The 26671-nt window shown below is 51.8% G+C and overlaps 10 protein-coding genes across 10 annotated transcripts in view; 7 read left to right on the forward strand and 3 right to left on the reverse strand.

Annotated features, from left to right (window-relative positions):
- The window catches only part of CONPUDRAFT_53953 (HET-E), a gene marked incomplete at both ends in the record, with an annotated part of 14114 nt that extends 11531 nt beyond the window's left edge, over positions 1–2583 (forward strand). Inside the window, one exon of the mRNA XM_007769153.1 lies at positions 1900–2583. Coding sequence (XP_007767343.1) covers positions 1900–2583 — 684 coding nt within the window. The remainder of the gene's footprint in view (positions 1–1899) is intronic.
- On the forward strand, positions 2580–5250 carry CONPUDRAFT_72117 (uncharacterized protein; the record flags this gene model as incomplete). The annotated part of the gene is made up of 9 exons (XM_007769266.1): positions 2580–2635; positions 2795–3071; positions 3122–3316; positions 3669–3901; positions 4048–4101; positions 4323–4365; positions 4434–4604; positions 4661–4732; positions 4753–5250. 9 exons carry the CDS (start codon positions 2580–2582, stop codon positions 5248–5250), a joined length of 1599 nt encoding a protein of 532 aa, XP_007767456.1.
- A 926-nt stretch (positions 5251–6176) lies between these two features.
- On the forward strand, positions 6177–8661 carry CONPUDRAFT_164506 (uncharacterized protein). The gene is made up of 3 exons (XM_007769409.1): positions 6177–6492; positions 6573–6661; positions 6723–8661. The coding sequence occupies exon 3, from the start codon at positions 7848–7850 to the stop codon at positions 8511–8513; it is 666 nt and encodes a 221-aa protein (XP_007767599.1). The 5' UTR covers positions 6177–6492; positions 6573–6661; positions 6723–7847; the 3' UTR covers positions 8514–8661.
- Positions 8662–9165: 504 nt separating this feature from the next.
- CONPUDRAFT_122200 (WD40 repeat-like protein) lies at positions 9166–11207 on the forward strand (the record flags this gene model as incomplete). Its single annotated transcript, XM_007769410.1, has 2 exons — positions 9166–9844; positions 10753–11207. The coding sequence occupies 2 exons, from the start codon at positions 9166–9168 to the stop codon at positions 11205–11207; spliced, it is 1134 nt and encodes a 377-aa protein (XP_007767600.1).
- Positions 11208–13942: 2735 nt separating this feature from the next.
- On the forward strand, positions 13943–14383 carry CONPUDRAFT_152626 (mismatched base pair and cruciform DNA recognition protein; the record flags this gene model as incomplete). The annotated part of the gene is made up of 3 exons (XM_007769411.1): positions 13943–13974; positions 14037–14269; positions 14325–14383. The coding sequence occupies 3 exons, from the start codon at positions 13943–13945 to the stop codon at positions 14381–14383; spliced, it is 324 nt and encodes a 107-aa protein (XP_007767601.1).
- Positions 14384–14838: 455 nt separating this feature from the next.
- CONPUDRAFT_53844 (uncharacterized protein) lies at positions 14839–15114 on the reverse strand (the record flags this gene model as incomplete). The annotated part of the gene is made up of 1 exon (XM_007769145.1): positions 14839–15114. A coding segment is annotated over one exon (276 nt), but the record flags the coding sequence as incomplete, so codon positions are not given.
- Positions 15115–17806: 2692 nt separating this feature from the next.
- On the reverse strand, positions 17807–18922 carry CONPUDRAFT_136525 (uncharacterized protein). The gene is made up of 3 exons (XM_007769413.1): positions 18710–18922; positions 18444–18649; positions 17807–18372 (listed from the first exon to the last, which is right to left on the reverse strand). The coding sequence occupies exons 1-3, from the start codon at positions 18786–18788 to the stop codon at positions 18292–18294; spliced, it is 366 nt and encodes a 121-aa protein (XP_007767603.1). The 5' UTR covers positions 18789–18922; the 3' UTR covers positions 17807–18291.
- A 1003-nt stretch (positions 18923–19925) lies between these two features.
- Positions 19926–21899, forward strand: CONPUDRAFT_89393 (amidase signature enzyme; the record flags this gene model as incomplete). Its single annotated transcript, XM_007769414.1, has 8 exons — positions 19926–20024; positions 20075–20264; positions 20318–20686; positions 20751–21118; positions 21167–21300; positions 21358–21497; positions 21553–21600; positions 21658–21899. 8 exons carry the CDS (start codon positions 19926–19928, stop codon positions 21897–21899), a joined length of 1590 nt encoding a protein of 529 aa, XP_007767604.1.
- Positions 21900–22609: 710 nt separating this feature from the next.
- CONPUDRAFT_152629 (uncharacterized protein) lies at positions 22610–23415 on the forward strand (the record flags this gene model as incomplete). The annotated part of the gene is made up of 5 exons (XM_007769415.1): positions 22610–22756; positions 22811–22897; positions 22956–22973; positions 23013–23069; positions 23134–23415. 5 exons carry the CDS (start codon positions 22610–22612, stop codon positions 23413–23415), a joined length of 591 nt encoding a protein of 196 aa, XP_007767605.1.
- Positions 23416–23592: 177 nt separating this feature from the next.
- CONPUDRAFT_122206 (kinase-like protein) lies at positions 23593–25093 on the reverse strand. Its single transcript, XM_007769416.1, has 5 exons — positions 24788–25093; positions 24634–24732; positions 24384–24575; positions 24049–24327; positions 23593–23988 (listed from the first exon to the last, which is right to left on the reverse strand). The coding sequence occupies exons 1-5, from the start codon at positions 24998–25000 to the stop codon at positions 23659–23661; spliced, it is 1113 nt and encodes a 370-aa protein (XP_007767606.1). The 5' UTR covers positions 25001–25093; the 3' UTR covers positions 23593–23658.
- Between the last annotated feature and the right edge of the window lie 1578 nt (positions 25094–26671).

Raw genomic sequence — 26671 nt, forward strand, 5'->3', positions numbered from 1 at the left:
GCTAAATTGACTCTGACGTCGATGTTGCCGTCGAAGTCGCCTCGCTTTCGTACAAACCGGGGGTCTGAGGATGATACGCCTCGGGTGGAAGTCTCGAAGTCGACGCCGATGGAGTACTTCGACCACCCCCAACGTCATGTTCTTCTGTGACACTAATTATAAGATTAACACCGTTCTGACGCCTTGTCACAGAAGAAAGACTCACACTTTCTTCTTCTCACGAGAACGATTGGTTGGTTCTAAGTCCGGCACTTCATTCACGCTGGATGACGAGTCAGTGTGAAGATAGAAATGGGCACAACTGCAGACTCACGTCGCGCTCTTCGTACCACTAACACGGGCGGAGAAGCGATCTTTCTTCGACGGCGTGTTGGCGGCCGGATTCACAGTGACAGTCCGCGCGGCTAAACTTCCTGATCCACCAACGGAAACGTTGTTCGCAACGTTTAGGGCAAGTGAAAGCAACTCAAACTGAATATATCCATCGGATGTTTTTGCTGCGCTCATTCCTAGCACACCAACACTGCTATTAACAGCTGGAGTAGGCGTATGGGACCAGCGTGAAGTTGAGCTGTTGAATACCATTCTACACAGAGAGTTAGCGCAAATAATCCGAAGCAGTAAACATAACAAACTCTGCTTTGCTGTGCTGCACCGTATTTCTCACGTACTCCGACACAGCGATATCGAAACGTTGCAACGGCGGAAGAAGAGAGTCAATGGTGGACGGAGCGTTTACACGCCCCACTGCGAAAAGAAGAGGGAAGTCGAATTCAGGAACATGATCGTAATACGCTTCTTCCGAGGGATCGCCTGGGAAAGCATAAAACTGCTGTGGCTTAGCATCTAAAAGGATTGGGCCCTCGCGATCAAAGTACGCCTTTGCGACCACAAAAGCGAGAGTATCGTCGGGGAGGGTCAAGCCACCCAAAGGACTGTATACTCGAAGCTGAGCAGGAGAAGCGTCGGATCCGTTGCTGTAGCGAAACGCTGTCTCATAGAAGCAGTAAAATGTCTGGGTACTTCCATTCTGCTCCGCCCGACGATCGCCATTGACGAGGCTGAACAAACCAACGACAAAAGCGGTAGACATGATGCGTGAGTTATGGAAGCAATGAGATGAGAGGATGCGACTTCGATTCTTCAAATCTTCGGTGGATTCGAAGCGACTGTGGGAGGCAAGAAGGAGAGAGGTGCTTCACGGGTGCCGTTAAAAACTGATAAAGGGTCGATAGCGATAATAGGGTGATCTGATCGCGTACCGATATCGAAGCCATACTCTATAGCATCAGGGAAACGCGCAATACATTGTCGGATAATGTAGAACAAAGGAGAAAACAACAATTGAGCAAGTGCCTTTATACGCCACAAAGGAGATGCGGGGAACGAAGCGCAATATATTCGACTTAAGCTCCGATTTCCGTCCCATACATAATATTCTAGCGGCTGAGGGGCGTCCGTCATAAGCAAGTGTAGGCCGCACGCAGCCATACAATACAGGTGCCACGCCACCGAAATACAGGGGACGACTCAACTCAGTTCAACCTCCGCCAACCAAGCACGACCAAGCAGTTCGCGTCGAAAGATTGAAGATACGATTAATCTTGGTGTCATTCAGTAACAGATTTATGGTACAGAATGATTGCGCATGGACTGACCGCATCATTGGCTTGGTTTCCAGACGGGTCTCGCTTTGCAAGTGCGGGAGATGATTACACCATCAAAGTTTGGGACGCAAAAACGGGAGAAGACTCGATTGACGCCTTTGCTCATCATACACGTGCTATCAAATCCATCGACATCTCCCCCGATGGCTCGAGACTGGCTAGCGGCTCTTCTGATCAGACAATCTGTGTATGGGATACGGACACCAGGACCCTTGCTATGGATCCCATCAAGGGCCACTCTGGGGAATTCACGGCGGTCAGATTTATACCTGATGGTTCACGTCTCGTCAGCGCCAGTGAGGATCGCACCATACGTGTATGGGATTCACGTACCGGCAGCTCCCTTCAAGTTATCGAGACGCAAGACAGCGACATCTTAACTCTCAGTGTATCTGCGGATAGCTCAAAGCTAGCTAGTGGGTCAGAAGACGGCATGGCACGTGTTTGGGATCTCCACACAGGCACCCAGATAGCAGGGCAGTACAAGCATGGCGACTGGGTATGGTCACTATGTTGGTCCCCAGACGGGAGATGCATACTTAGTGGCTCTCACGACAAAACCGCACGAGTGTGGAGCATTTCTAGTGGTAAAGAAGTACTCAAGGTCAATCATAGCGATGCTGTGTACTGTGTACAATACGCGCCGGATGGGAAGACATTCCTGAGCGCATCGAGCGACTCGACAGTTCGCATTTGGAATGCGAGTACCGGAGAGCTCATTCAGGCACTTCAACATGATGCCCACGTCCTGGTGGCTGCCTTTTCGCCGGACGGGTTACGGATTGCAAGCGGAGCACGTAGTGGGTATGTCAGGGTTTGGGAGGCAAAAAGCGGAAAGTTGCTCCTAGGAAAAGTACGCGTCGTATCTTTATCAAATGCCCCCACCCTGCTTACGTTGACAGGGAGCGGAGGATGACGATAATGGTGATGACTCTGTACAGGAGAAAGAAAGAGGGGCAGAACAAGAGGTGCGTGATCGTGTCGATTTGGGAGAGTGCAAGCATTGAGTGTGTGGGTTGTAAGCGACAATATGATGACTCTCTCTCGGATTTTATAATTGTGGGTGATTCGCCTTTCACTATATTAGATCTCAAACTGTCTTTGTAGCGTCCTGGGGTTACCCGAAGGGAAGGACCGGGGCCCGTCGGAAGTAGTAAGCGTCAGCGGGTAAACGAAAACGGAAGGGCTGCTCGCGATGACCAAACAGCACAGGCGGGCCGACGCCGTGTGCGAAGAGGCGATGGAGTGACCGCTGCTCTCAAGAAAATCTTTGGATTGACCGGTGGTCGTGGCGAGCAACGCCGGGAGAGCGGGCTCATTGAAAGGGGGACGTTCTTTCAGGGCATGAACTCTCTCGGAGTACATCGCCTCGTCGAACGTGTATACCCTGCTCGGGCTAAAGAGGTGCGTTATTTGTGCCCATAAGACCTCGTGGGCCTCACCAGTCCCTCTAGCGGCTTTATCACGTACCCGAGCCACGGACCAGTCACGATAGCACTGACCCCGAAGAGTCAGAGTTGGGGAACGATCAACAAGAGAATACGAACACTACCTCCGCTAACGAACGCGCGCAAGCACGATCCTCACATGTTTCCGCTGCTGCTGACACTTACCCTCCGGCGACTGGGCAGCTTCCGGAAGATATGAACGTGACATGCTTCTGTATCCCTGTGAAGAAAAGACATATAAACGCGCCTCGGCACTAATTACCGGGAGATCAGACCATCGTTTGTCGACTCAATTTCTGCTCTTGACAAATAGCTGGGCCCCGCATCGTCTTATTACTAGGATTACACCAATCACCGGTTGGGTGACTGTACCCGGAATGTTTGTTCGAGCCGTTTTGGCCTGACGTGTACATAGTTCTTGAAGCATCTTGCTGGCAGAAGATGCATATTTAATATGATTTAACTAACTACTATCCGAGTGCGAACTTGTATCAATGTATGTCGCGAGAGGACATTCACTACTAACGCGAACGTTGTTCGAATTTACTTTTAGCTCATGACGTTAAGACCGGGAAGAGCAAGGGAAGAGGGCTTCCATTCCATCGCGGTTCCCACGCACCTCCTCTTACCATCTCCGCCAGTCTCCCGATCCCAAGCACAGACTTCCTCTGCCATTCCTCAGCGTATACCACATCCACACAAACTTTTGTCAGGCGAGCCACTCTCTCCCGACCCCAATGTTGTCCTGCACCTCCCCCACCCAGGCTCCATGTTGCTCGCATCAACGTCAATAAGCTCCCTGCATGCCTCACATATCCCTTATTCGATTCATTCCCTTTCATAGCCTCAGCCTACTGGATTCTTCGAGCGTAGCGGAGACCTGACGTCCGATGTTAGATACTTAGTCGGACAGTTCTTTGAAATCAGGATAGTGTCAAGGAGTCGCCTCGACGTGCCAGTGTTACATCATTGCACGTTCGGTTCTCGTAAGTCATCACTTTCCGGTGGAGGTTCTCAATTCCACTCGAATTCTGCTATCCACACTTCAAGATCACGTTCGTACTCGGCATTGCAGTCCATCACCTACTCCATCGCCTACCATTCGTTGCAGCACACGTACATCCGCTCCTGTTGTCCATCTCCGACCCCTGCCCTTGTGATGCGACTTGCGGTGCTCTCCTAAGCCCTCCGTCTCCCTTCAACATAGAAAACCTACCCCTACCCCCAACCGCATCCTTGTATCCGACGTCGTGAGTCCACAGGGAGTTTGTCCCCGGAAACCACCGACTCCGCCTTTCCATCTTTGTTCCACCTCCAGGCTAGCCCATTCTCCGAAGAATCGAATGATTCTACCAACCCAAACTATCGCATATCCCGACCGGACCCGTCTCTAAACGCTCTCGCCCGCCGGAAGGAAGCTTTGATTAGTAGAGTATATTCTTCTTCCAAGGCCCCGCGGAGAGATTCAGCTCCCGCGAACGCATATACGGTATCCCTTCATCCCTGAGCCCGTCCCCCAAACCACTGACTTCCATTTGCTCGCAGCCACCGCTTGTACCGCTCCCGCCCGCCACGGTGGTCAACACGCCAACGACAGCACCAGCCGGCGTGTACTGGGTTCTCCATTATCAGACTAGGTGTCGAGCTCTATCCCTATATCGTTCACCATACCTCCTCACCCCGCTCGTCACTTTTGCCCTCCTCTATGCCCGATATTACCTCGCGACCTCCGCCTCTTCCAACCCGGAATAGCATCAAGGCCTGTCACATCTCCCGTTCCGGACCGCAAGTCCTCGGGGGCAACAAGCTACTGCCTCCGCTCGTACGTAGAGCAGTCCCCCTCGTCTGATGAGGATTCGGAGGAAGACAATCAATCGCCGTCTGCGGTGACAGAGATGATGCCGGATGCGTCTCGGTCGTCCAGGCGCCCACCGTGCACGAATTGCTTCCATTATCTCGACTACAAGATCCACGTCCCTGCGTATAGCGGCCATGCTGCGGACCCAGGATCGAGTATTCTCGTTACGACTCCACACCACATTCGGTACTACGATCTTAGCGTCAGCGACATCTACTTGTGGAGTGCGGATATGAAGGGGCTGGGTATGGGGGATATGAAGGCTGTCGTAGATTGATACAGAAATTCGAAGGCGGATGAGGATGGCAAGGGATAGACGACCCCCAAGGAGATGACGCCATGTACATGTTCACTTCATCGTTTCCCACTTAGTCGAATTTCGTACGGTTTACGCAACTGCACAGGCTAAACTCATTGGGCTACAAAAAGTAATAGACGCATGGATCCGCACGGGTAGGAACACGTGTCTTGTAAGGCGCTCACCCAATCTCTATCTTCACCCCAACCTAGGTCTCAGTGCGACCCCGATCCCAGAGACTGACACGAGATGCTCCTCGCAGATATTCCATGTTCGCCTTGCATGTTCCGGCGGCTTTTCGGTCGTTGCGTATTGCCAAGGCTTGGCGTGAGATGGGGCTCGTCAAGCGCTGCGCACTGAGAAGTGGGTGCTGGTGCAGGCTCGACTGTGGAAACGGATGCGAGGTATGGATCAAGACCTTGTGAGGTTGGGTGATTGAAGTCGGTGCGGTTTGAGACGGTCCTTCGATAGGCAGACGATGCATGTATTGTGTTTATCAGCCTAACAATGCATTGGTTCTTTTTCTGTTGGTAATTTATCCACGGAGATAACGTACTCGTATAGAGATGTTTCGGGGAGATTTTGGTCACGACATTATCTTGACATATGAAGCGGCAGAAAGTGAACGTATCGCAATCGAGGACCAGAGGTGCTTGGGCCATGGAGGTGCGACGAACGTAGGGATACCGTGAGGCAGCCTATGGCAGCAGGACATCGAGCCATGATAGATGCAAGGGAACAGATCATGCATATAGATCCATGATATATAAGTAATGCAAAAAGAATGGAGGACGATCGTGACCAAGTGGTTATGTGAGGGTGCGTTGGCTACTTTACAGACTTTCCCACGGTGACAAGTCGTGCGCGAAGCACCGCATTTACTCTATCATCCCATCCGCTCACTCCTTCAACATCCTCGCCGCCCTGCCCCAACCCATCCCAACGCACTTATTCGTGCCTTGTACCACATGAAAAAGATGGACATCAAGATCCCTATCAGCCAACGACCTCGGTCGTTTGACCCTCCACCTAGTCATACTCGACTCGGCATCGCACAACAACCTTTCCCGGGAGTGCGTTGAGACGCTCCTCTCGTGGGTTCAAGATGTGTGGCGTACCGTCTGGGCTAGATGCACCGGCTTCCGCCTTTCGCATACACGTTTACTGTACGCAGCAGACGTACGCGTAATCGACCGCATTGGTACCATTGATTCAACGTGTGTATGCGCCTTCTTCACCTGTACTATCATCTTGTCTTACTCGCTATCCGGTGCTTGGCTACACTTTCTGTGCTACTGCAGAAAAAAAAGGTTAGATGCGCTCAAATTCAATGACGTTTCGGCTACCGGACTTTGGGGAAGACTTGGATAGGGGGAGGACGGGACTAAAGGTACGTGCGTTGGCGGCGTTCGATATCTAGGTAGCCAATATAAGCCTTACTATTTCAACAGAAACAGGACATTGAGTACGTCGATGGAGACGTTGAGCTTGACCCACCGACGCGTGTATAATGCCACTCCATCCGCCCCCACCCTCCTCCTCTCCCTCGCCCGACCCCAACGTTTCTACCTCTGCCCTTCCCTCAAACTCCGCACCCCCACCCGCCACGGAAAAGCCTACCTGCACCTGCGCTCGTCAGAGTTTTCACTGGATGCCCACCTACAACACCCTCGCCCCCGTCCTCGAAGAAAGCATCGCGATCTTCAAAACCACACCTTCCCTCGCCAACTTCGACGCAATCTACTTCGGCGCGGTGTACGACCGCCCCACCGCGATGCGCAGCGCGCTCACTGTTTTCGCCAAGGTAGCTGTTAACGGTTCGGACAACTACTCCGCTGCGCTCGCGACCCAAGGTGCGACGGTGCGGGACCGACAAGATTGAAGAGCTGCTCGAGGGGCACAGCCACCTGTTGATGGCGATGGATTACCCAGTGTATCAGCCTGCCGGATTGGGGCTTCTCCGTTTCGTGATACTATCGCCCCCGTCGTCTTCTCCTCCCTCCACAACTTCAAGCGCGCCCACGCCATCAGATCCGTACCGCGCTCTTGCCGCTCACCACAACATCCGCACAGAACTGCACGGCACCATCCTTTCCGTCTTCGAGCGCCGTCTTCGCGAACCTGGACGATGACGTTGACGGCGCCAATGTCAACGCTGGCGGTGCTAGTAACGACGGGGGATTCAGTGCGAGCGCGGATGGGGGTGCGAATGGTTTCGGCATTGGGTTGGGGGGATAATCGCGATGCATCGGCGTGCGCGAGGGAAAGCCAAGAAGCACCAGATTTGGGGCGGCTGGCCCGAGAACGGTGGACGCGATATCGCGTTGGACGATTTGAAGGAGCTGTGTAGGTCGCTGTTGAAGGAGCGGTTCACGGCGTGGTTGAAGGCGGCGGCTGAGATGGACAAGTCTGTGGAGGGGGAAATGAAAGAGACGGAGGCAGAAGCGGAGACGGGGAAGGAGGACGAGAGCAAAGTTGGAGAAGGGGAGGGGATTCTCGCGTCAACGTTCGACCTCATCGTTGCGTAGATGCAATGGACGAAGGGCGAAGACGCTACGTGAGTCCTATTTTTGTCCATGTCTCTCAAGGTCTCGTCGTGGCCATTTCATGCAGTTTACACGACCGACCGAGCAAAGCCCATCTCGTCGGCTCTCTCGGTACACTCACCAAATTCTGCAAAGAGCGCCAGCGACTCATCGCATAGCACGAACAAGAACTCTCACAGCGTGCCCAACGCACCCTTCAGGGATCTCTCACGCGATCTCTACCCCAACCTCATTGCGGACCCAAAGTCTGATCTCGATCCCCAAGCCTCGCGCGACGCCCTCCTTGTGGAGATGTTCCACGTGCAGCTCGGCGGTGCCAGCGGCTTTTCATCAGGCCTGCCTCTCTCGACTACATACGATGACTTATGGAACGGAGACGAAGACGACCCGTACCTAGGTTTAGACGAGGGCGAGCTCCCGCCACTCCCGCCTTTGCCGCAGGTAGCACCCGCGAGGGGATCTGTGCCCGCGACCAGCGGCAGCACCTCCGGCAGGCGCGGGTCGATGGTGCGCGTTGAACCGACGCTTGCGATGCTTGCTGCGGCTAGTGCGCACGGACAGGATTTGACGTGGTGTGGGGCTCCGCCGGATGTTGGACAGGGCGGTGCGGGCGCGGGTGCTGGCGTAGGTACGAGTTCGAGCGTGAATGCGGATGGGGGTACGGGGTATGGAGTGAGCATTGATGAGGTTGATTGATCGGAAGCGATATAGTGCGAGGCGATTGTTCGATAGAAGAATGGTGTATGTACTACCGTGCTTGTCCGTGTACCTAATGCCTTCTTGGTTCTTGTTCTTTTGTTCTTGACTCGCTACCTGCTTGATGCCAAACTGCCTCATTGTTCACCGTGTATCGCCTGTTGTGACTTCCGTGAGGTACGCTACTGCATGGGCCCAGACTCATACAACATAGCACCGGCGGCCAGCCTCATGTTCACAGAAGCGAACAAGATCCGCCAGCGTCTCTGCTTGAATGAAATAAACGCCCGGTGGGACGAGACTGCTACGAGGGACGACAACAGGTCTCCCAGTTCTCATGCAAGGAATTTGGGTGTTCTCATGCTCGGATAAATATTATTGTTGCAAAGTGTGTAACATCAATTCGTCACCCATAGTCTTGACTTCGGCATAAGGAATGTGCAGACTTCACAGACGATCAATCGATCACAAGCGCCTAAAGTCATACGATAAGCGTGAGAATGCGTGGCGCCACCAGCGTCAATTACTGGCCTCGAGGGGACGTGCGTTTGCTGTGAGGCGGAGCACACGTCTTTTTGCGACCACCACCGTAAGTGCCCCCTTCTGGGTCGTTCTAGCTACTCACCTCTTCATATTTATCAACAGCGTTACAATGATCCCGCCTCCAGCAACGTCATCAGACTCCGGAGGCAGCGTCGGCATCCCGAAACCCTTTGAAGGGCACACTCGCGAAGTGAATGCAGTCGCCTACTCCCCTGACGGCAACTTGATCGCTTCGTGCTCGGACGACGGGACATTACGGATATGGAATTCGAAGACCGGTATGCAGGTCGGAAAGCCTCTGACTGGTCATGACCTCTTGGTCTGGGCCGTCGCGTTCTCTCATGATGGTCGTCGCATCGTCAGCGGATCAAAGGACAAGATGCTTCGCGTTTGGGATGTTGGCACTAATGAGTGTGTCTTAGGCCCTTTGGAAGGGCACACTGACGCTGTCAAGTCGGTTCAGTACTCCCTGGATGGCCAACTCATCGCTAGTGCGTCGGACGACCGGTCACTTCGTTTGTGGGATGCAAAATCGGGAGAGATAATTGGAGTTCTGCAACATCCGAGCGCAGTCGCTCATATAAGCTTTTCTCCATGCGGAAAACAAGTCGCAAGTCTCTGCCATGATAAAATGGTACGAGTATGGGACGTGCCATTGCAAAGGCTCGCTCTTCCGCCTCTTTCTGGCCACAAATCCGAGGTATGCACTGTGGCATATTCGCCAGATGGTCGTTCGTTGGCAAGCGGTAGTCGCGACTGGACCATTTGTCTGTGGGACACTGGCACTGGTAACCTACTCAAAGGGCCGCTGAAAGGACACAAACTTTCCATCTCGAATCTCGCATTTACTTCTGACGGACAGATTCTCATCAGCGCATCAAGGGACAGAAGCATGTGTGCTTGGGATCCGATGACAGGCGACTGCCTGCGAGGTCCGATTTATATTGATGGACTAACTAGCGACATCTCAGTCTCTCCCACACAACAGGCAGCGGTCTACGTCTATGAAAGAGGTTCAAGCTTGCGTATCTGTAATATTGACACAGGCGAGCTCATTCTTCCTAAAGTAAGTGATCCAATAGTTGCTGAGAATGTAAGTTTACACGTTGGTATGGAAAGGGGCCTAAGTGGAAGCCTTCTAAAGGCGACCTGTACGTATGATTCACCTTATCTTGCTGTCATTCAGCGACGAATTTACTGCACAGGATGTTTACGTCTGAGCCAACCACCTCATTGGCATGGTTTCCTGACGGATCTCGCTTTGCAAGTGCGGGAGGCGATCATACCATCAAGCTTTGGGACGCAAAAACAGGAGAAGACTTGATAGATGCCTTCTCTTATCATACTGGCGTTGTTACCTGCATCGACATCTCTCCCGATGGGTCGCGATTAGCTAGCGGCTCTGTTGATCAAACGATCTGTCTATGGGACATAGATACCAAGGCACCTGCTATAGATCCCATCAAGAATTGCTCTAATGAAGTCACGGCGATAAAATTTACACCTGATGGCTCCCGTCTTGTCAGCGCCAGTCTCGATAACACTATACGGGTATGGAATTCACGTACCGGCAGCTCCCTTCAAGTTATCGAGGCGCAAGACAGTGACATCTTATCCCTCAGTGTATCTACGGATAGCTCGAAGCTAGCGGGCGGATTAAAAGACGGTACTGTACATATTTGGGATCTCCGAACAGGTACCCAGATAGCGAGGAAGCACAAGCATGGCGACTGGGTGCGGTCAGTATGCTGGTCCCCAGATGGGAGGTGCATATTCAGTGGCTCTGACGACAATATCGCACGAGTGTGGAGTGTCTCTAGCGGTGAGGAAGTACTGAAGGTCGATCTTGGCGGTTATGTGCGCTACGTACAGTATGCACCTGATGGGAAGACATTCCTGAGCGCGTCATGGGATAAGACAGTTCGCATTTGGAATGCGAGTACCAGCGAACTCATGCGGGAAATTGATCATGATGGCAAAGTCCGTGCAGCTGTCTTTTCACCAGATGGCTTACGGGTCGCTAGCGGGACAGGGAGCGGGTATGTCAGGGTTTGGGAGTCAACAAGCGGACATCTACTCCTAGGAAAAGTATGTGTTGCATGTTTATCACACCCCCTTACCCTGCTTACGATACCAGGGAGCGGAGGATAATGACAACGAGGACGAACCTTCCCAGGAGCTAGAAAGAAGGGATGAGCGAGAGGTATGTGTGATCCGGATGATTTGCGAGAACAAGAAGATTTACATTAAGAGTCGAAAGCCAACAGCTATTGACTCTCTCGAAGATTTCGAAATTGTGAGTGCCTCCGCTCTTAAACTTTGTCGGATCTGATCTCAATATGTCTCCGTAGCGACCTGAGAATTTTCGAATGCAAGGACTCGGGCTCTCCGAGATTAGTGATGACCTAACAGCACAACCAAGCCCGCGCCGTGTACGAGGGGGCGATGGAGTGACCGCTGTTCTCAAAAAGCTCTTTGGCACAATCGGTGTCGGGCGGTCGCCAACCGAGAGCGATGGCTCCAGAGGAGCCAAGCTTCTCTCGTACATGAAATCGATTAAGCTCCCTCGCATCGTCCCTGTGTACACTGCCAAAGAGAAGCAGGTACGTATCTTACATCAGCTGTACTATCGCGAGTCTGGACAAGCCCGTCTAGCGCCTTGCTTGTGCACCCGATCCACGGGCAAGCCAAGATAGTTCTGACCCCGAAGACTCAGAGTCGGGGAACGGTGAAGAAGAGAATGCGGATACCACCCCTGCTGACGATCGCACACAACCAGGACCTTCCCGAGATACCACCGCCGCTCACACCTACCCTCCAGAGAGCGTGCATCCTCCTGAAGAAACGAATGTGACGTGCTTCTGCATCCCTTTGACGAAAAGACAGGCGAACGCGCCTCAACACTAATCGATAATCACGGGGAGGATTAGACCAGGTTACTGTACGTACTGTTCTTTATCTACTGGGTTTTTTCTCTTAAGATATGGTTAGATCACGCAATGGCTGAGTGCTTGGAGTATGCCAATATTTACCGGTTGAGGGGCTGTACGTCCCCGTCGGGGTGTTCGAGTCATTATGCATTACTAGGCCTGACATGTACATACTTTTGCTGCATTTTGCTGGCAGGAGATGCGTATTAATATGACTTGATCGGCTGGCTTTCCGGGCAGGGCCTTTTATCAACGTATGTCATGAAAACATCGCTACAAATGTCGCTTAGTATAGAGTACACGGGCACGCCAGCGTATACACAACATCACGTCACCCTCCCCGGCCTCCTCTTTCCCTTCGTCCGATCCTGACGCATCTGCTTATGCGCCTACGCCTATTCCGACCTTTCCTCGACCACCGATTTTTACATCCCCACCCGCTACGGACAACGTACAAAAGTCTACATGCACCTCTGCCTACCATTGGTTTCTCGTCTACGACGCCTTCGGTCCTGTCCTCGAAGAGAAAATCCGCGAAGGCCTGGTCTCAATGTTTAAACCACATCTTCCCTTGCGAAGTTCGACGCACTTTGCATTGGCGCGGTGCACGACCACTTCAACGTGATGCTCAGCGCACTCAAAATGCTCGACAAGGTTGCGACGAACAGGTTGGACGACTACACTGTTGCACTCGTTACCCATTCCCGCAAGTGGGAGGTTGTGGGGCCGGAGAAGCTTTAGTAGCTGCTGGAGGATTATGTCCATCTGTGAGAGTCAAGAGATTCTCCGGCGTATCGGCCCGTAAGCGCTCCTGCGTTCCCTGCCATCTTCATTGTATTCTTTCATGACCCCCAGTGAATACCAATCCGATTGTTAGCGACGCGCGGCGACACAGAAAACGACAATTTAGCTTGAGTCGCGTCTTGTAGGAAGACTTGTGAATATACAAGCTTGTTGTCCCACGCCTTGTATCGGCAACGCTATGCACTACAGTCGGCTAATAACATTTCCGCGCGCATCGGCTACACCAGAAGCCAGCCCCACATCGCTCGGAACAAACAGCCGAAACCCGACTGAACTCTATCCCGATGGCTAGCCTCGGCATGCGCGTGCCTATGCTCCAAGCCGAATCGCCTGATGTTCTCCCTGCGGCTGGTGTGCACAGGCAGGATCTGACGTAGTGTTGGGCCCCAGCGCTGGTCAGAGCGGAGCGGGTGCGGATGCGGGTACTGACAGGCCCGAGTTCGAGTTCGAGCGCGAATGTGAGATCAGTGGATTCAAGCACGTATGGAGTGAGCCTAGACGAGGTTGACTGGTTGGGATCGGCGTAGTTTGAGACGATTGTCCGAGAGATGTAGTATGTACCGTGCTTGTCGGCGCAATCCCTTCTTGGTTTTTGTTCTTGTAATGCTGACTTGTTACTTGTTAGATGGCAGCTGCCTCGGTGCTAATGTTTATGGAACGACTAAGTATCGTCTGCTCTGGCCTCCGTGAGGTACCGCTATGGGCACAGAGACACAGCCTTGCTTAAGCAGCGTCATTAACAGTTTCCTCGTTCATTATCACATGCAACTCTACTCGTCCACTCCGCTCGCCTTGATGGTGGCTGTGCTTGTGCTAAGGTATGGTCGTTCCTGTGTTACGTCATCCCCGCATCATCGCTGCCACCAACTTGCCCAGGGTGCGTGTCTCCAGGACTGTCTCCAGTTGTCTCCTTCCGTCTCGGAATTTCACTTTTCGTGATGTCACTGTGCTCCCCCGCCCCTGCGTCATCCGCTCCAGACCCACAAGCTTTGACCTTCACAACGCGGTCCCGTTACGAATACGCTACGAGATGAAGAGATCTACAGGTATATAAAGAGAGGTGATCACCCGTAATCACAATCCACAATCCAACCCATTCAGATAAATTAACCACTTCATCAACCAAGTCAACCACCACCTTTATTCGCAAACATGTCCTCCACCGACTCCAGCAACCAGCCCTCGTACGTTTGCTCCCTTCGCTCATCATGTGAGCTGTCCTAACGGACCTGCGCCATTTTCACAGTAAGGCCACCGGCCAGTACCATTCCGTGAAGGGTACCGTCGTCGAGACCATCGGTGATGTCACTGGCGCCACCACTTGGACCCAGTCCGGCAAGGAGGAGCACGCCCAGGGCGAGGCCGAGTATAACGCTGCCCAAGCCCAGAACTACGTTGAGGGTGCCGCTGACCGCGCTGCCGGCTACAAGGACTCGGTCCTCGGCGCTGTCATGGGTGATAAGTCACAGCAGGCACAAGGTACGATTCACTGACTGTTTTGAATATGCAATGTGCTCATGAAGAGGATTTGTAGGCGACGTACGTCATGACGTCGGCAAGGCCCAGCAGAAGGCTAACGAGCCTTCGACGTGAAGGGGTTAGTGCCAAGACGAAGCCTGAATTTTTGTAATATAGACGAGAATCGTATACTATACCATGGAGTTGTCGTGATGATAGATCTATTATGTCAAACGTATAGACTAATTAAACGTCGTGCCAATCTGTTATAGTACTAATTGTAAGCAAATGTCGAAATGACACATGAGCTTCGTGAGACCAGTACGTTCAACAATTTGGTATAGGTTGTTTCGGGGGGAAAGTGGATAGGATGATTAATTATTGCTATCTCTCTCTGAAATACGTTGATCAATCTCCCCGAGGGGCGTGGTTTCCTTTCCAATAAGTGTAGACCGAGAATTGTCGAACGACCCGTGAGTCCCCATTGACCATGCTTTCCCTTGCAGTACACGATAGATAATCATCAGCGGCGCGATTGACTGTGTGGACCAGAAGTTTAAGCAAAGTTTAAGCACACCCTGCTTCGGCTATCATTGAGATGGTACAGCGCTGACCTGCGTTTGTCCCAGAACTGGTGTTGCTAAATCCTGGACCGGATTCTCCAAAGCAAGACTGATGACGAGGATGAGACCGTTGATGGTGTACAACATCGCGCTCTCAATCAACATAGCGCTGACAGACACATAAGGCGTAAGCATGGTGGTAGCTGCAATTGACTGTATTCTCCATCGAGCATATAGCAAGTAGGCGGTGATTTCCAACGTCAGTAGAACGTTGACAGAAATCGATAAAGACCAGAACGCTAGAGGAAGCTGAGCCGTGACCTGCGGAGAGAATGGAGGTGTTGTATGTGGAAACTCATAAATGAGAAGGCAGCCAAGAACTAGTGTAGATTGAGACTCTTTTCTCCCGATCGATTTCTAGAACATACCTAAGATGACAATGAAAGCCGCAGCGGAATTAATTGTGGCGTAAATATTGCGATTCCATATGATAAAAACCAGGTATAACTGATGGTTAAATTCATAATTAGTAAACTCAAGTAACGTCCCGATATTTTTGTATGTTACTCGCCAAGAGAGCATCTGAAAACCAGAGATTGACAACATACACTGCATTACTAACCACCCAAACCCAGTTTGTACTCTCCTCCGTGCTGAAGGCTAGAGGCCCTCCAGGGAAGTTAATGTCATCTATGAAAACCATGTCGGTGGAACCCTGCCCGAGGCGGGGAACACTAAGTTCGGACGAGAGCTGAGTAGAACGATGCGTATGATTCGTGAGGTGACGCAGGGAGGTACAAGAGTAGGTAGGAGGGGATTCTAAGGTAGCTATCGTGAAGGAGTTCGTTTTATACGTATGAGCAGATGAATAGCAAGGGCGCGGAATCGAGTAAGAGAGAAATCCAAGGGAATCGTAAAGAAGACGAAGTCTTCTTCGAAGCAAACATAATCATAAAAATAGAACGGAAGCAGAATAGTAGTCCCAAAGGAAATGGGAATAGGAACGTCGATCGAGGATGTGGAGTCGTAGCCCGAGATCGCCGAGAATGTGGCGTGCGTCGTGAGTCCGGGAAGGCGCCGGGCTTACAGTCGGTCCATTTCATAGAAAAAGCATTTCCAATGGTGCCCATAGTGAACACGGCACAGATGTAAGCAAGATTTACCCAGTCTCCCTTGGATTTGCGATGGTTTGTCCAAATCAAGTTGGCACACAAGGAGAATAGTGTCAAATGAACGCCTTTTACGAGACGTTTAGCGCTTAGTAGTGGAAAAGTACGGATTGACTCGCCGTAAGCCACACTGGCTAAGAAGGTGCCATCTAGTATGGACCGTTTTCCCCATATCTCGAAGCCTGACAAACCAGGTGGTGCCCAGAATGGATTGAGTGACATCTGCGCTGTATTAATGAGATGGATGAGAATTGTTTCCCGAGCACCGTAGTATGTTGTGCCGACTCTTTTAACTTGTGGACTACGATTAAATACCTATTCGCCACGTTTTTGGACGTCAGAGCTCCTTGTGGAGATTGGTACTGTAGTTACGGCTCTGCCCCATCTTCATCACGTAGTACAGGTTTCAATAAACCTGTAAACTGAGACGAGCTAGCATTCATGGGTTGACCTATTCCATGACATTATAACTGACCGTTTATCCTAGCAAGACAGTTCTTTCCACGCAACCCTGAAATCTCATCTGTTGCGACCTATGTATGCCTTCATAGAAGACGCAGTATATTGGTTGGAGTTGGGTTGGAGACAAGGCATTTTGTTCTGGCTGATATACTCCTCAGCGAGTGACGCTCCACTGAGGTCGCACGAGTCAGAACGTTCACGGGTACATCGCACATATCGTGATTCGCATAGGAATATGCACTACTGCCTTTGATCGTCATTTGATAACTCTGACCGAATAGGATGGTTTGTCCTATATCAACCATTGTCAAGGGAAACAGCATGTGTAAGTTGCTGTTAAGACGAATGATCAGTGCACCGCTTCTTACCGTTGGGTCATGTACAGCTAACACAGCTGAGATAGTAGAGACGGTCTATAGCTAGTAATAAATATATATGCTTGACTGAGGATATATGCAATTAAACTGATGCGAACTGCGTGATATTGGCTCTTTTTGATGGAGGTACCTACCTGACCTGCTGGAGGGAAAGGATGCCGTTCTGGAAAACTGGTGATTATCAATAAGCCGAGATTGACTTCAGCACTAGGTTGGCTATGTGAGACAGCCGCCTTTTTACAGCACTGACAACATTGCCAGTGATGTTTGCATCTGCTGATAAACTAAAGGGCACTACCCCTTACATCTTATTAAGAGGCACGTAGCCTGTGTATACATAGAAATTACCTCCATGATATCGTTACTGTGCAACTAGACAACACGGTGAACCGGTGGAGTTATCCAAAAGAAAGGCTAAGAATATATATACTGCAGCAACTGAGATGTGTGCTAGTACACTGTAGTGGCAATTCGTACAGCTGCGACATCCTGACTCTTCATTACAGCGCCGATGTCGTCCGATCATAATCGTGTTCAAACCTCGTATATAATTCCGAAGTGTACATGACGTTCGTAAGATTTATACCTCCCGTAAGAGCGCCTTCAAGAGCCAGTCAAATAATGGTGCACGTCCTGGTTACCTTAATGGTGCTTAGTACCGCTACTACTGCGCTCAGTTCCCCATTAGGTGATGTGGAATGACTTCTGTAGCACCTGGAACTGAATTTCATATTGCATTCAATGCAGACAAAAGCCTCAAAGAAAGATGTTATTGGTGGCTGCCTGAAGGTATGTAGGACCATAAACCCTCTTCAATAGCGACAGCCATAAACCCTAGAACAACAGTACCCAACCGGAGAACAGACATGCTTTCAGAAAGCGACTTGGGTCCGGACGCATTTCAGCGTTCAAGTACCAGTCCATTATCCGAGGAAGGTGCACATTATGAGAATGAACAAGACTTAGTGAGAAGGAGTACGTATTTTTGTTCCTTTCTGTATGAGAACAATCAACTGAACGAACCCTAGATCCGCAACTACAAGGGTGGTGTCCGTCAGTACACCGGTGATATATCGACATATCAACATGGCGTAGAGCACAGTCCGAGCATTGTGTCAGTATATATATCGGAGTACATGTCAATGTATCTTTGAGCCACCATCACAAGGGACTCTAGCTACGAGATGGCATTTAGAGTGAAGCTCATCGATGGGAAATTCACTGTTGTTTCATGAGACTTTAGTTAGTGTACAAGAGTACAGCGTAAGGTATCGAGCGAGCGAGATCAGAAATGACTGTATGGCTACAAATGTTTGATAGTATGAGATGGTATATATGGGGCTTATCTAGGAAACAACAGCGACAACTCGACTTGGAAGAGGGGAATAGGAAGGGGGTAAATCCGGTCACAAACAAGGTCCTCGAAGGGGATAGACGAAGGAAGCAGATGTACGGATGAAAATGGGGTGCGGTCAGAGCACGAGGTAAACCGCGCTTCCAACAACCGAAGCGAGCATGATGGTTGTCGGACCGCCTAGCCTCAGCGCGCCGTTCTGGTACGTAAGAAGACGTCATCAGTTAACATGCTCCCGCTCAACACACTCGCGGAGAGGTCACAACTCACAGAAGCTGCGTTCGTGCCAGGGCCGCCGGAGTCGCTTGGCGTCGCGCTACCATCCGCGGCCGTATTCGCATTCGCACTTGCAGTGGCGGAAGGAGGGAAGGCGGTGGATGAGTATGCATTGATCTGGGAGATTGCGTCCATGCCGGCCGAAACCTCTTGATTGAGCGCGTGGATCAAAGGTCGGCCAAACTGGGGTGCTGCGAACACTACATGAAAGTATCGTTGTCAGCGGTTATTGGTGTAGGTAGAGCGAGGATAGGGCGTACCAGGAGAGAAGAGACCAGCCAGAAGGACGGTAATCGAGGCGACGGTGATGAACGTCGTGCGGAAGAGGATGAACTGCATGGCGGTAAGATACCGAGTCTAACAGGTATGCGAGAGTAAGAAAGCTCTTGCACAAAGGGTAGGGGATAAGTAGGCAAAGGCTACAGAGGAACACTGTTTTAGCTCAGGTGTTAGGGTGCGGGGTCAGGATATTGGAACGTCTGACAGGACCAGCTGCACAGATAGCAAGATGGGTAGTAGGGTCTATGAAGGGAAAAAAGGAGAAGGCAAGAAGGTGATGTCGAACACCGGATACAAGGCCCATTTTGTTATATACTCTCTTCCTAGAATGATAATGAAAAGGGCCAGGGCGCCTCAGAAGCGATGGATACCGGGGCGGGACGCCACGTCCCAGAGGCAAAAAGGTACGGAACACGGCATGCGTGCGCAGAGAACCTCCGTCCTTCGGAACACGTTTTGTGAGGCTATCGCCTACCGAACACGCACCACAGCGCGTGTAGGTGGTGTGAAGGGTACTCACCCATCTCCAAGAGGCACCCAGAGTTCAGGATATATCAAGAAATCCGAACAAGCAGATACAGCAAAGGAGGTACAAAGAGCGTGGCCCTCGAGTATCCTGAGCAGCAACTGGTCCCAGAGCAGCGTAAGTTGTTCCTTGGACGACACCTTGTACTAGTCGGCATCCATTCTATACGCGTGAATGGCGGCGAAAAGTCGTTCGAGCTGTTGGAGGGACACAAAGTGGTCGCCTGTTTAAGGGAGTCCTTTCATGAAGATATAGACTTCGACGGTTCGATGTCAAGGAGGAGACAAGGTGAACACCGAATTGGGATGAATGCGGGCGGGTGGCGTGGGTGTATTGTGGTATATTTGTTCTGAACCCTAACCTTGGTATGGCCTTGCGTCTCAACCTCCGACATGGAATCTCGGACATCCATTGAGCCAAGAGAACAGCAACCACGGGGCCCTACAAGGTTAAGCGGGCTTGCTAGCCAGGCCGAATGTGAGTGATCTACATGTTACTCCCTCACAAATCACTCAGGAATCCTGGTTCACCTGGATATATTAGACAGCATGAACTCAGCTTGTATGCGTCCCCTCGCGGTGCCGCTGCATCGAGTCACCCGAGCAAGCGCCATGATCTGGACGTTACCGGCCATGGATCATGCCTTGTAGAGACGTTGATCTTGAACTAAGATGGATAAACATGGACTTCCAGACCTTTACGACGCATCCATCGCAGAGCTACAGAAAGGAATGGTCGAAGGGCTTTTCACGAGCGTCGACCTTGTTAGGGTGCGTGCCCTTCTCTGATTGCACCTCTGCACATCCTCACAGATTCGAAGACGTACCTTGCTCGGATAGACGAAGTCAACCATAAAGGACCTCAGCTCCGCGCAGTCATCGAGACGAACCCGCGCGCACTTGAACAAGCCGCGGCCCTTGACGAACGTCGCAAGACTCGGGGGCCCCTTGGACCGCTGCACGGCATCCCCTTGCTGCTAAAGGATAATATCGCCACCGCGCACGAGGATGGTAGGGCATACCCCACCTCTCGACGAACGAATGATCATCTGACTCCTCCCAAGGCATGCAAACGACCGCAGGTTCACATGCCCTAGTCGGGTCCATCGTCCCCCGCGCTTCGCACGTCGTCTCTCTCCTCACCCAGGCTGGCGCCATCAACCTCGGCAAAGCCAACCTCTCCGAGTTCGGCAATTTTCGCGGGAAAGTGTCTCAAGGTTTTTCGGGGCGCGGCGGGCAGACCCTTTGTCCCTATGAGCCCAACGCGAAAGGGTGCCCGGGAGGGTCGAGCAGTGGAAGTGCTGTCAGTGTTGCGGTAGGCCTGGCGGCAGGCGCATTAGGCACCGAGACGGACGGCTCGATCTTGAGTCCGGCGAGTAGGAATTGCGTGGTGGGGCTCAAGACGACAGTGGGGTTGATTTCAAGGGCTGGGGGTGAGTTACGTAGCAGTTTCAAATCGATTTCTGCGTTCTGACTAGAGTCACTATCGAACGTCAGTGATCCCCATTTCGTCAACTCAAGACGTCATTGGCCCAATCTGTCGCAGCGTCGCGGACGTAGCTATCATACTCTCGACAATAGCAGGTCCAGACCCTCGGGACGAAGTCACGCGCTCTCAGCCTTCCTCCATCCCTGATTACGTGGCTGCACTACGCGCCGACGCTGTGAAAGGTGTACACGTCGGCATACCACGCAAGCTCATCGACCCCAACGAACGACCTGGTATGAACCAAGCGTTCGAAGTGGCCCTGGGCGTCCTTCGGCAGCTTGGTGCCGTCATTGTCGAGGACGCGAATCTGCCATCTACGGAGGAGATCAGACTGTTCCCAGAAGCTGAGAGAACGGTTATGACCTGCGATCTCAAGGTTAGGGTTCGCTGAATCTATGTTGAAACTCTTTCTGACCTTGTATAGGCGGACCTCAACAAATATCTCAGCGAGCTTGTTGAGGTACCGACAGGCGTGCGCTCTCTAGCAGATCTCATTGAATGGAATAAAGCTCACCCGGAGCTGGAGCTTGTTTCCCCGCACTTCGAGGATCAGTACAGGTATGCTTACGAGGTTCACGCTAACTCCATAAGTTGTGACCTGGAAACACTCGATAGGTTCATTCAAGCGGAGGAAACGAGTCGAGATGACGCGTATTACGCCGCACGGGAGATAGCTCGAGAACTCGGTCGAGAACGCGGGATTGATGCTGCCCTCAAAAAGTACGGTGTTGATGTATTTGTTCTGCCAAAGAACGGTACGCCCTTTCCCATGATGCATTCGTCCAACATTTGACGATTTACCATACATAGGAGCATCATCTAGAGCTGCTGCTCTCGCGGGATACCCTGCAATAACGGGTCTGTGCAACTTTTTGCTGCATTCGTCGCTTTTGTAAGACTCAAGCTGGTCAACAGTGCCCATGGGCTACATGCCCGACGATACTCAACACGTCAGCTATCCTCCATCGCCCCTGTACGACGAATGGCCAGGGTGCCCGTTTGGCCTTGTGTTCTTTGGAGCTGCATATAGCGAAGCCAAACTACTGGGGTGCGCATATGCGTTCGAACAGGCGACGAGGGTGCGTGGTCAGAAAAGACCATGCGAATGGGCGGTGCCGAAGACCCAGCTGGCTGACGTTGTGGCCAAGAAAGCATAGCGATGGGCACTCACTTTTAATAACAATCTTGCGTTTTCGTTCATGCGTCTCTCCTTATCACCACTCATCCGGAAACTTTAGGCCGTCCGAGGAGGACCGTCTGAGTGTCATTCAGCGTCTGCGCTGTCAAGGTTATCCGACCGATCTTCAGTCATGTGCATGAATCCAAAGAACGACGAAGAAACTCGAGATAGTGGGGTTGCCGTACTCATCGCGTTGCAATCTCGGAGCGCTCGGGCGGGCGCTCGCTGGGTGGCGGTACTCGGGATAATCGGCTTCCCGGTGGCTCGCAGTTTGTTCGCTCCACAGTCGAGCACACTAACGCTACCTTTCTGCGACGACGATCACTGCTTGACGCACCAGACGATGATCTTTTCTCCATGTTTCTGAGACAATGACGTTTACTTCCTCGGCAACATTTCCGGCTCACCCACACACCTCCGTGCGCTCCGACCTTACGCCCGTCGCACCTCATGATCGTATTCAATTCTTCTGGCTTCATGCGATGCGGATGCGCTGATATGTGTCAACAACGCAGGATATTTCTGCACTCGGATTACTATTCATGCATTAGCCGAGCTGGCTTCGTGGACGTATAAAAGGGATACGCCTTCAAGGACGAGGAAGCATCATCCATCGGCTCACCTTACTTCAGCCAACCTTCATCCAGAATTTATCCAATTTCACCATTCCTCGCACTTCACTTCGCAATGCCCTCTCTTCGTACTCTCGTCCTCGCTGCCACCGTCGCTAGCGATACAACGACCTCTGTTATGGTCAAGAACCAGTGCACGAAGGACCTCTTCCTCAACACCGCGTCCTCGCATGGCACAATCGACAATAACGTTGCAGGGCAAGTCCGTCGACATGCAGGCCTCAAGTGACTGGGACGGCGTGATCAGCGTGGCCAGGGGTGCAACTCTGACGGCTCTACGCGTACGACGCGCGGGCCAACGTGGTCCGGTCAGTCGCCGTTTTCGAGGGCTGAACTGAACTTCGTTCGTTGCTCCTCTCTCGCTGTGTCTCGCACAGGTCGCTGATGTGTGTGTATTGTAGTGGGCCGCCCCAGGCAAAGTCACCTACAACATCTCACTAATCTATGAATGAATGGAGATCAACACCGGCGACAGCTCGTGCGACGACTACGAGTGCACCATCTCATCTGGATGTGTATGTGCCTTTCCTTCGCATCTCTGTCTTCATCTTCACCTGTCTAACCCATGCACCTCCGAAGCCCGTGCCAGGTGATGACGGCTCGTGCTACTCCCCTTGCTGCTCCTCAAAGGACAGCTGCTCCAATGGCGCACTCCCAGCAAACAACCCGGGCTGCGTTAAAAACGCTGGCCCGGGCCCGAACTCGCCGTTTGACTACAACACATGCCCGAACGCGTATGCGTTCCCGGATAACGACGGCTCGGGCGGATACACGCCTGCCAACAACGTCGACTACACGTGTGGCAACACAGATGTAACGATTACACTTTGCCCTGGCAAGACTTCGAGCATCCCGAAGTAAACGAAATTTAGCCGGATCTCTACGGGCCTGGTAATTGAATAGTCTTGCTTTTAGTAGCATGATCAGTACATGTGATACCTGTTTTTGAGAATCGTACACGCATACAGTCTACCGTTCCACCATCGTAAATCAAACTCCTAAATTTCACATCCATTAACTTCATAATTTATCAAGCTTGGCTTCGCAAAGGTTTAGATGGATTCAATGGGTGTCGCAAGTATACAAGGTATCAGATGTCTAGCTTCACCGCTTCCTGCCCTGCTCCCTGCTCCCCTTCCTGACGTCTTTCGGGTTCTGAGGATTAGGCTTTGCCTTAGGAGGCTGCTCGTCCATAGACACCCTCAGCCTCCCCGCCCAGTACTCCTTCACATCGCGTGCATTTGCTCGTGTAGTAGGGTCGTGCTTCCAGCAACTCTCAAGTGCGCTCCACGCCGCGTAGCTCGTGAGCTCCGGGAAGTCGCCTCGGTGAGGGTGGTACCCAGGCTGAGTGAGCACACGGCGGGCGATTTCCTCGTCGGATTTAGGGTAGCCTGCGAGGTATCTGGAAGGGTAGGGCGTTTTGCCCGTCAGAAGCTGCGAGAGAAGGCATTGCGGTCAGTGGGAAGAACGAGGTGCTGAACAGGGAAGACGTACTTGGAGACATGTTATCCCAAACGCGTACATGTCCATCTCCTTTGTTCTCTCCACATCCTTTCTCCCATCCCGTGACGCACGTATAAGCTCGGGCGCGAGATACTGGGTCGTCTCCTTCAAGTTCGCTTCTGTCTCGTCTACTTCGGCGAAGCGCCATAGATCCCAATCGGTGATGCAGACGCGGTAGAAGGAGTCGATGAGGATGTTAGAGGGCACGAGGTTGCCGTGTACGATGTCGCGGGAGTGCAGGAAGTGTATGGCTTCGGCAAGTTGCTCTGCCTACAGCCGGATGCAGGCATTTAGCAGGTGTGAAGAGACGCAAGGGCTTAACGTACCTTGTGGGCTCGATGGTCCCTGTTGAGCGCTCGAGGGTTACTACACCAGTCCTCAATCGATCCGAGTTTGTGCCACGGCGATATCAAGGAAGGTGCTGTGGAACCGAAGTCGAGGTCGGTACATACTCCAAGGAAGGGTACGATGCTTTTATGCCTGATGAGCTCTCGCTCGCGAGCATACTTGAGAAACTCCTGAAAAGCTGTTTAGCAAATGCTGATTGAAAAGCTAGGTTCTTGAAACCGGACTGACCTGGAGTGGATCCTTCAGGTCCGCGACAGAGTCTAGCTGGATCAGCGCCATAGACTCTTCACTTCGTACAGGTTTCAGCTTGATAGCCTTAATGGCCACCTACAAGAAAGCATGTCAGAACACCGCGTTCAACGCACACCAGGAAGAAGCGCACCTGTTGCCTAGGACCAGACTCCCTTGCCATGCTCCCCTTCCACGTCTCGCCGTGCCTCCCTCGCTTAACTGGCTCTTTTCTAACGCGTCCATTGAGATCTGCACTGTTACTACCTGAGTCGCAGGCTACTGGTGGGCTTGAATCCAAGGGCAAGACCGAACTCGATGCGATGGGAACGTTGTGTGTACTCCATTCGTCGAAAGGTGTATCCATGGTGGAGGTTATCGCGTTGTGAAAGGTCAAAGGCAACTGCGCGTGTCCAAGGCGAAGGTCGCTTATATAGTTTCCCAATGGTTGCTGTAGGCGCCATTGCTATTGTTCTGAGTGTATGGGAGGCGGTCAATGCCAAACAAGAGTCATTGCATCGACCGTGCGCACAGCGTGAGAAACAACAAAGCGCGCGTCGGATGCTGTGCACGTGCTGTGAGTCACGACGTCCTTCTACAGCTTTATACTGCACTTCGCTTTTGACTACCACCATCACTTGCAGCGATGCTGCCCCCAAATGCAAACGACAGATAGCGTCACGCCCAAAACATGAACGCTTGGACTTCAAAGACACTGCGGTCGATTCAGAGGCGATACCCGACTTATATGGTTCGTATCACGAGTCGGTCTCATCTCAAGGAGCTGACGATTCAGTGTTCAATGTGTGTATTAAGCTTTTCACGCATGAAGCTACATGTTCTGTACTCATACTTCTAGTACACTAGATCACTACCTCACATTAGCTCAGCTATGGCTCAATATTGGCCAAGGACTCACCGTGGGCGCCTAAATGGGACAGAACTTCATCGATTGGCGAGCCAATACTGCTTGATGTCAGTCTCGCTCATATGGTCTTCTCTCATAAAGTGACGCACTACTGTTGGAAGCCGTCGTGGTGCTAATGCTCGGGCTAACAGTCGCGGTCACGCTCGGGCTTGAGCCTGTCATGGCGCTCGTGCTCGTAGATGTGCTCAAGTCTTTTCCGTCACTTGCACTACTTAGAGAGTAGCCAAAGAGCAAGCATCCACTGTCCTCCAAACCTGTCGAGATATGCGAGGTCAACTTATGTTGTGCTGCAGATCCATGAGATACAGTACCTATCGGAGCTCCGAGAGCGACGGAGAGTATGAGGGGAATCACTAGACCGGCTAGGAACTTCATCTTGAAAGTATGGTTCTGGAAGGGATCAGTGGAGGTGAGCGAACACACAGAATCTGCAGGCTTATGTCCATACTACTAAGTAGATGCTGCGGATGTTCTCAGGGACAGTATTTGTGATCGTCCAAGTCTTTCACAACGCGAACTTCTCGGCTCAAGTTCAAACTACAGCGTATTATCATGATCTCTACAGCTAAGTTCCCACACTTGCCTTCACACCCAGTGTTCCTTCTACGTGCTATACTGCCGCACACGTTCTCCGATCTAACCGCCGGCATAAGCTACGTTGTCCAGTACGGAACCCCCGTGTGTAGCTGGGTCTTCTTCGCCTCTTGATTGCCACCGCCGCGGTGCCTTACAGGTGTGTCTTGTTGCATGATCCAAGACGGCCATACGGGTTTGTTCTGCGCTTTGTGGCAAGCCTGTATTGTTATGTGTCCGCTGTCCACGCCGCTATCTCTCCTTGCCGCTCGTAATCACAGGCGCCAACTTTGATGGTCAAGGTTGGGTTCGGTATTCAGCTCACCACACTTAGTGCAGTCCCTTGACCGAATGAAATATAGAAGGCCAAACCTAACATAAGACATAAATGATCTCTTTTCGAGATCATCAATCTAGAATAGCTGAATAGCTTGCCCTTAAAGTATCTATTGCAACTGCGTTCCCTAGCCGTTTAAGCAAGTGAAGGAGCAACATCAGCGCATATGCAATTAGATTCAAATGGTGGCGAGTATATGT

This window comes from Coniophora puteana (assembly GCF_000271625.1).
Source record: "Coniophora puteana RWD-64-598 SS2 unplaced genomic scaffold CONPUscaffold_5, whole genome shotgun sequence".
In the NCBI taxonomy this organism is placed as follows: Eukaryota; Fungi; Basidiomycota; class Agaricomycetes; order Boletales; family Coniophoraceae; genus Coniophora; species Coniophora puteana.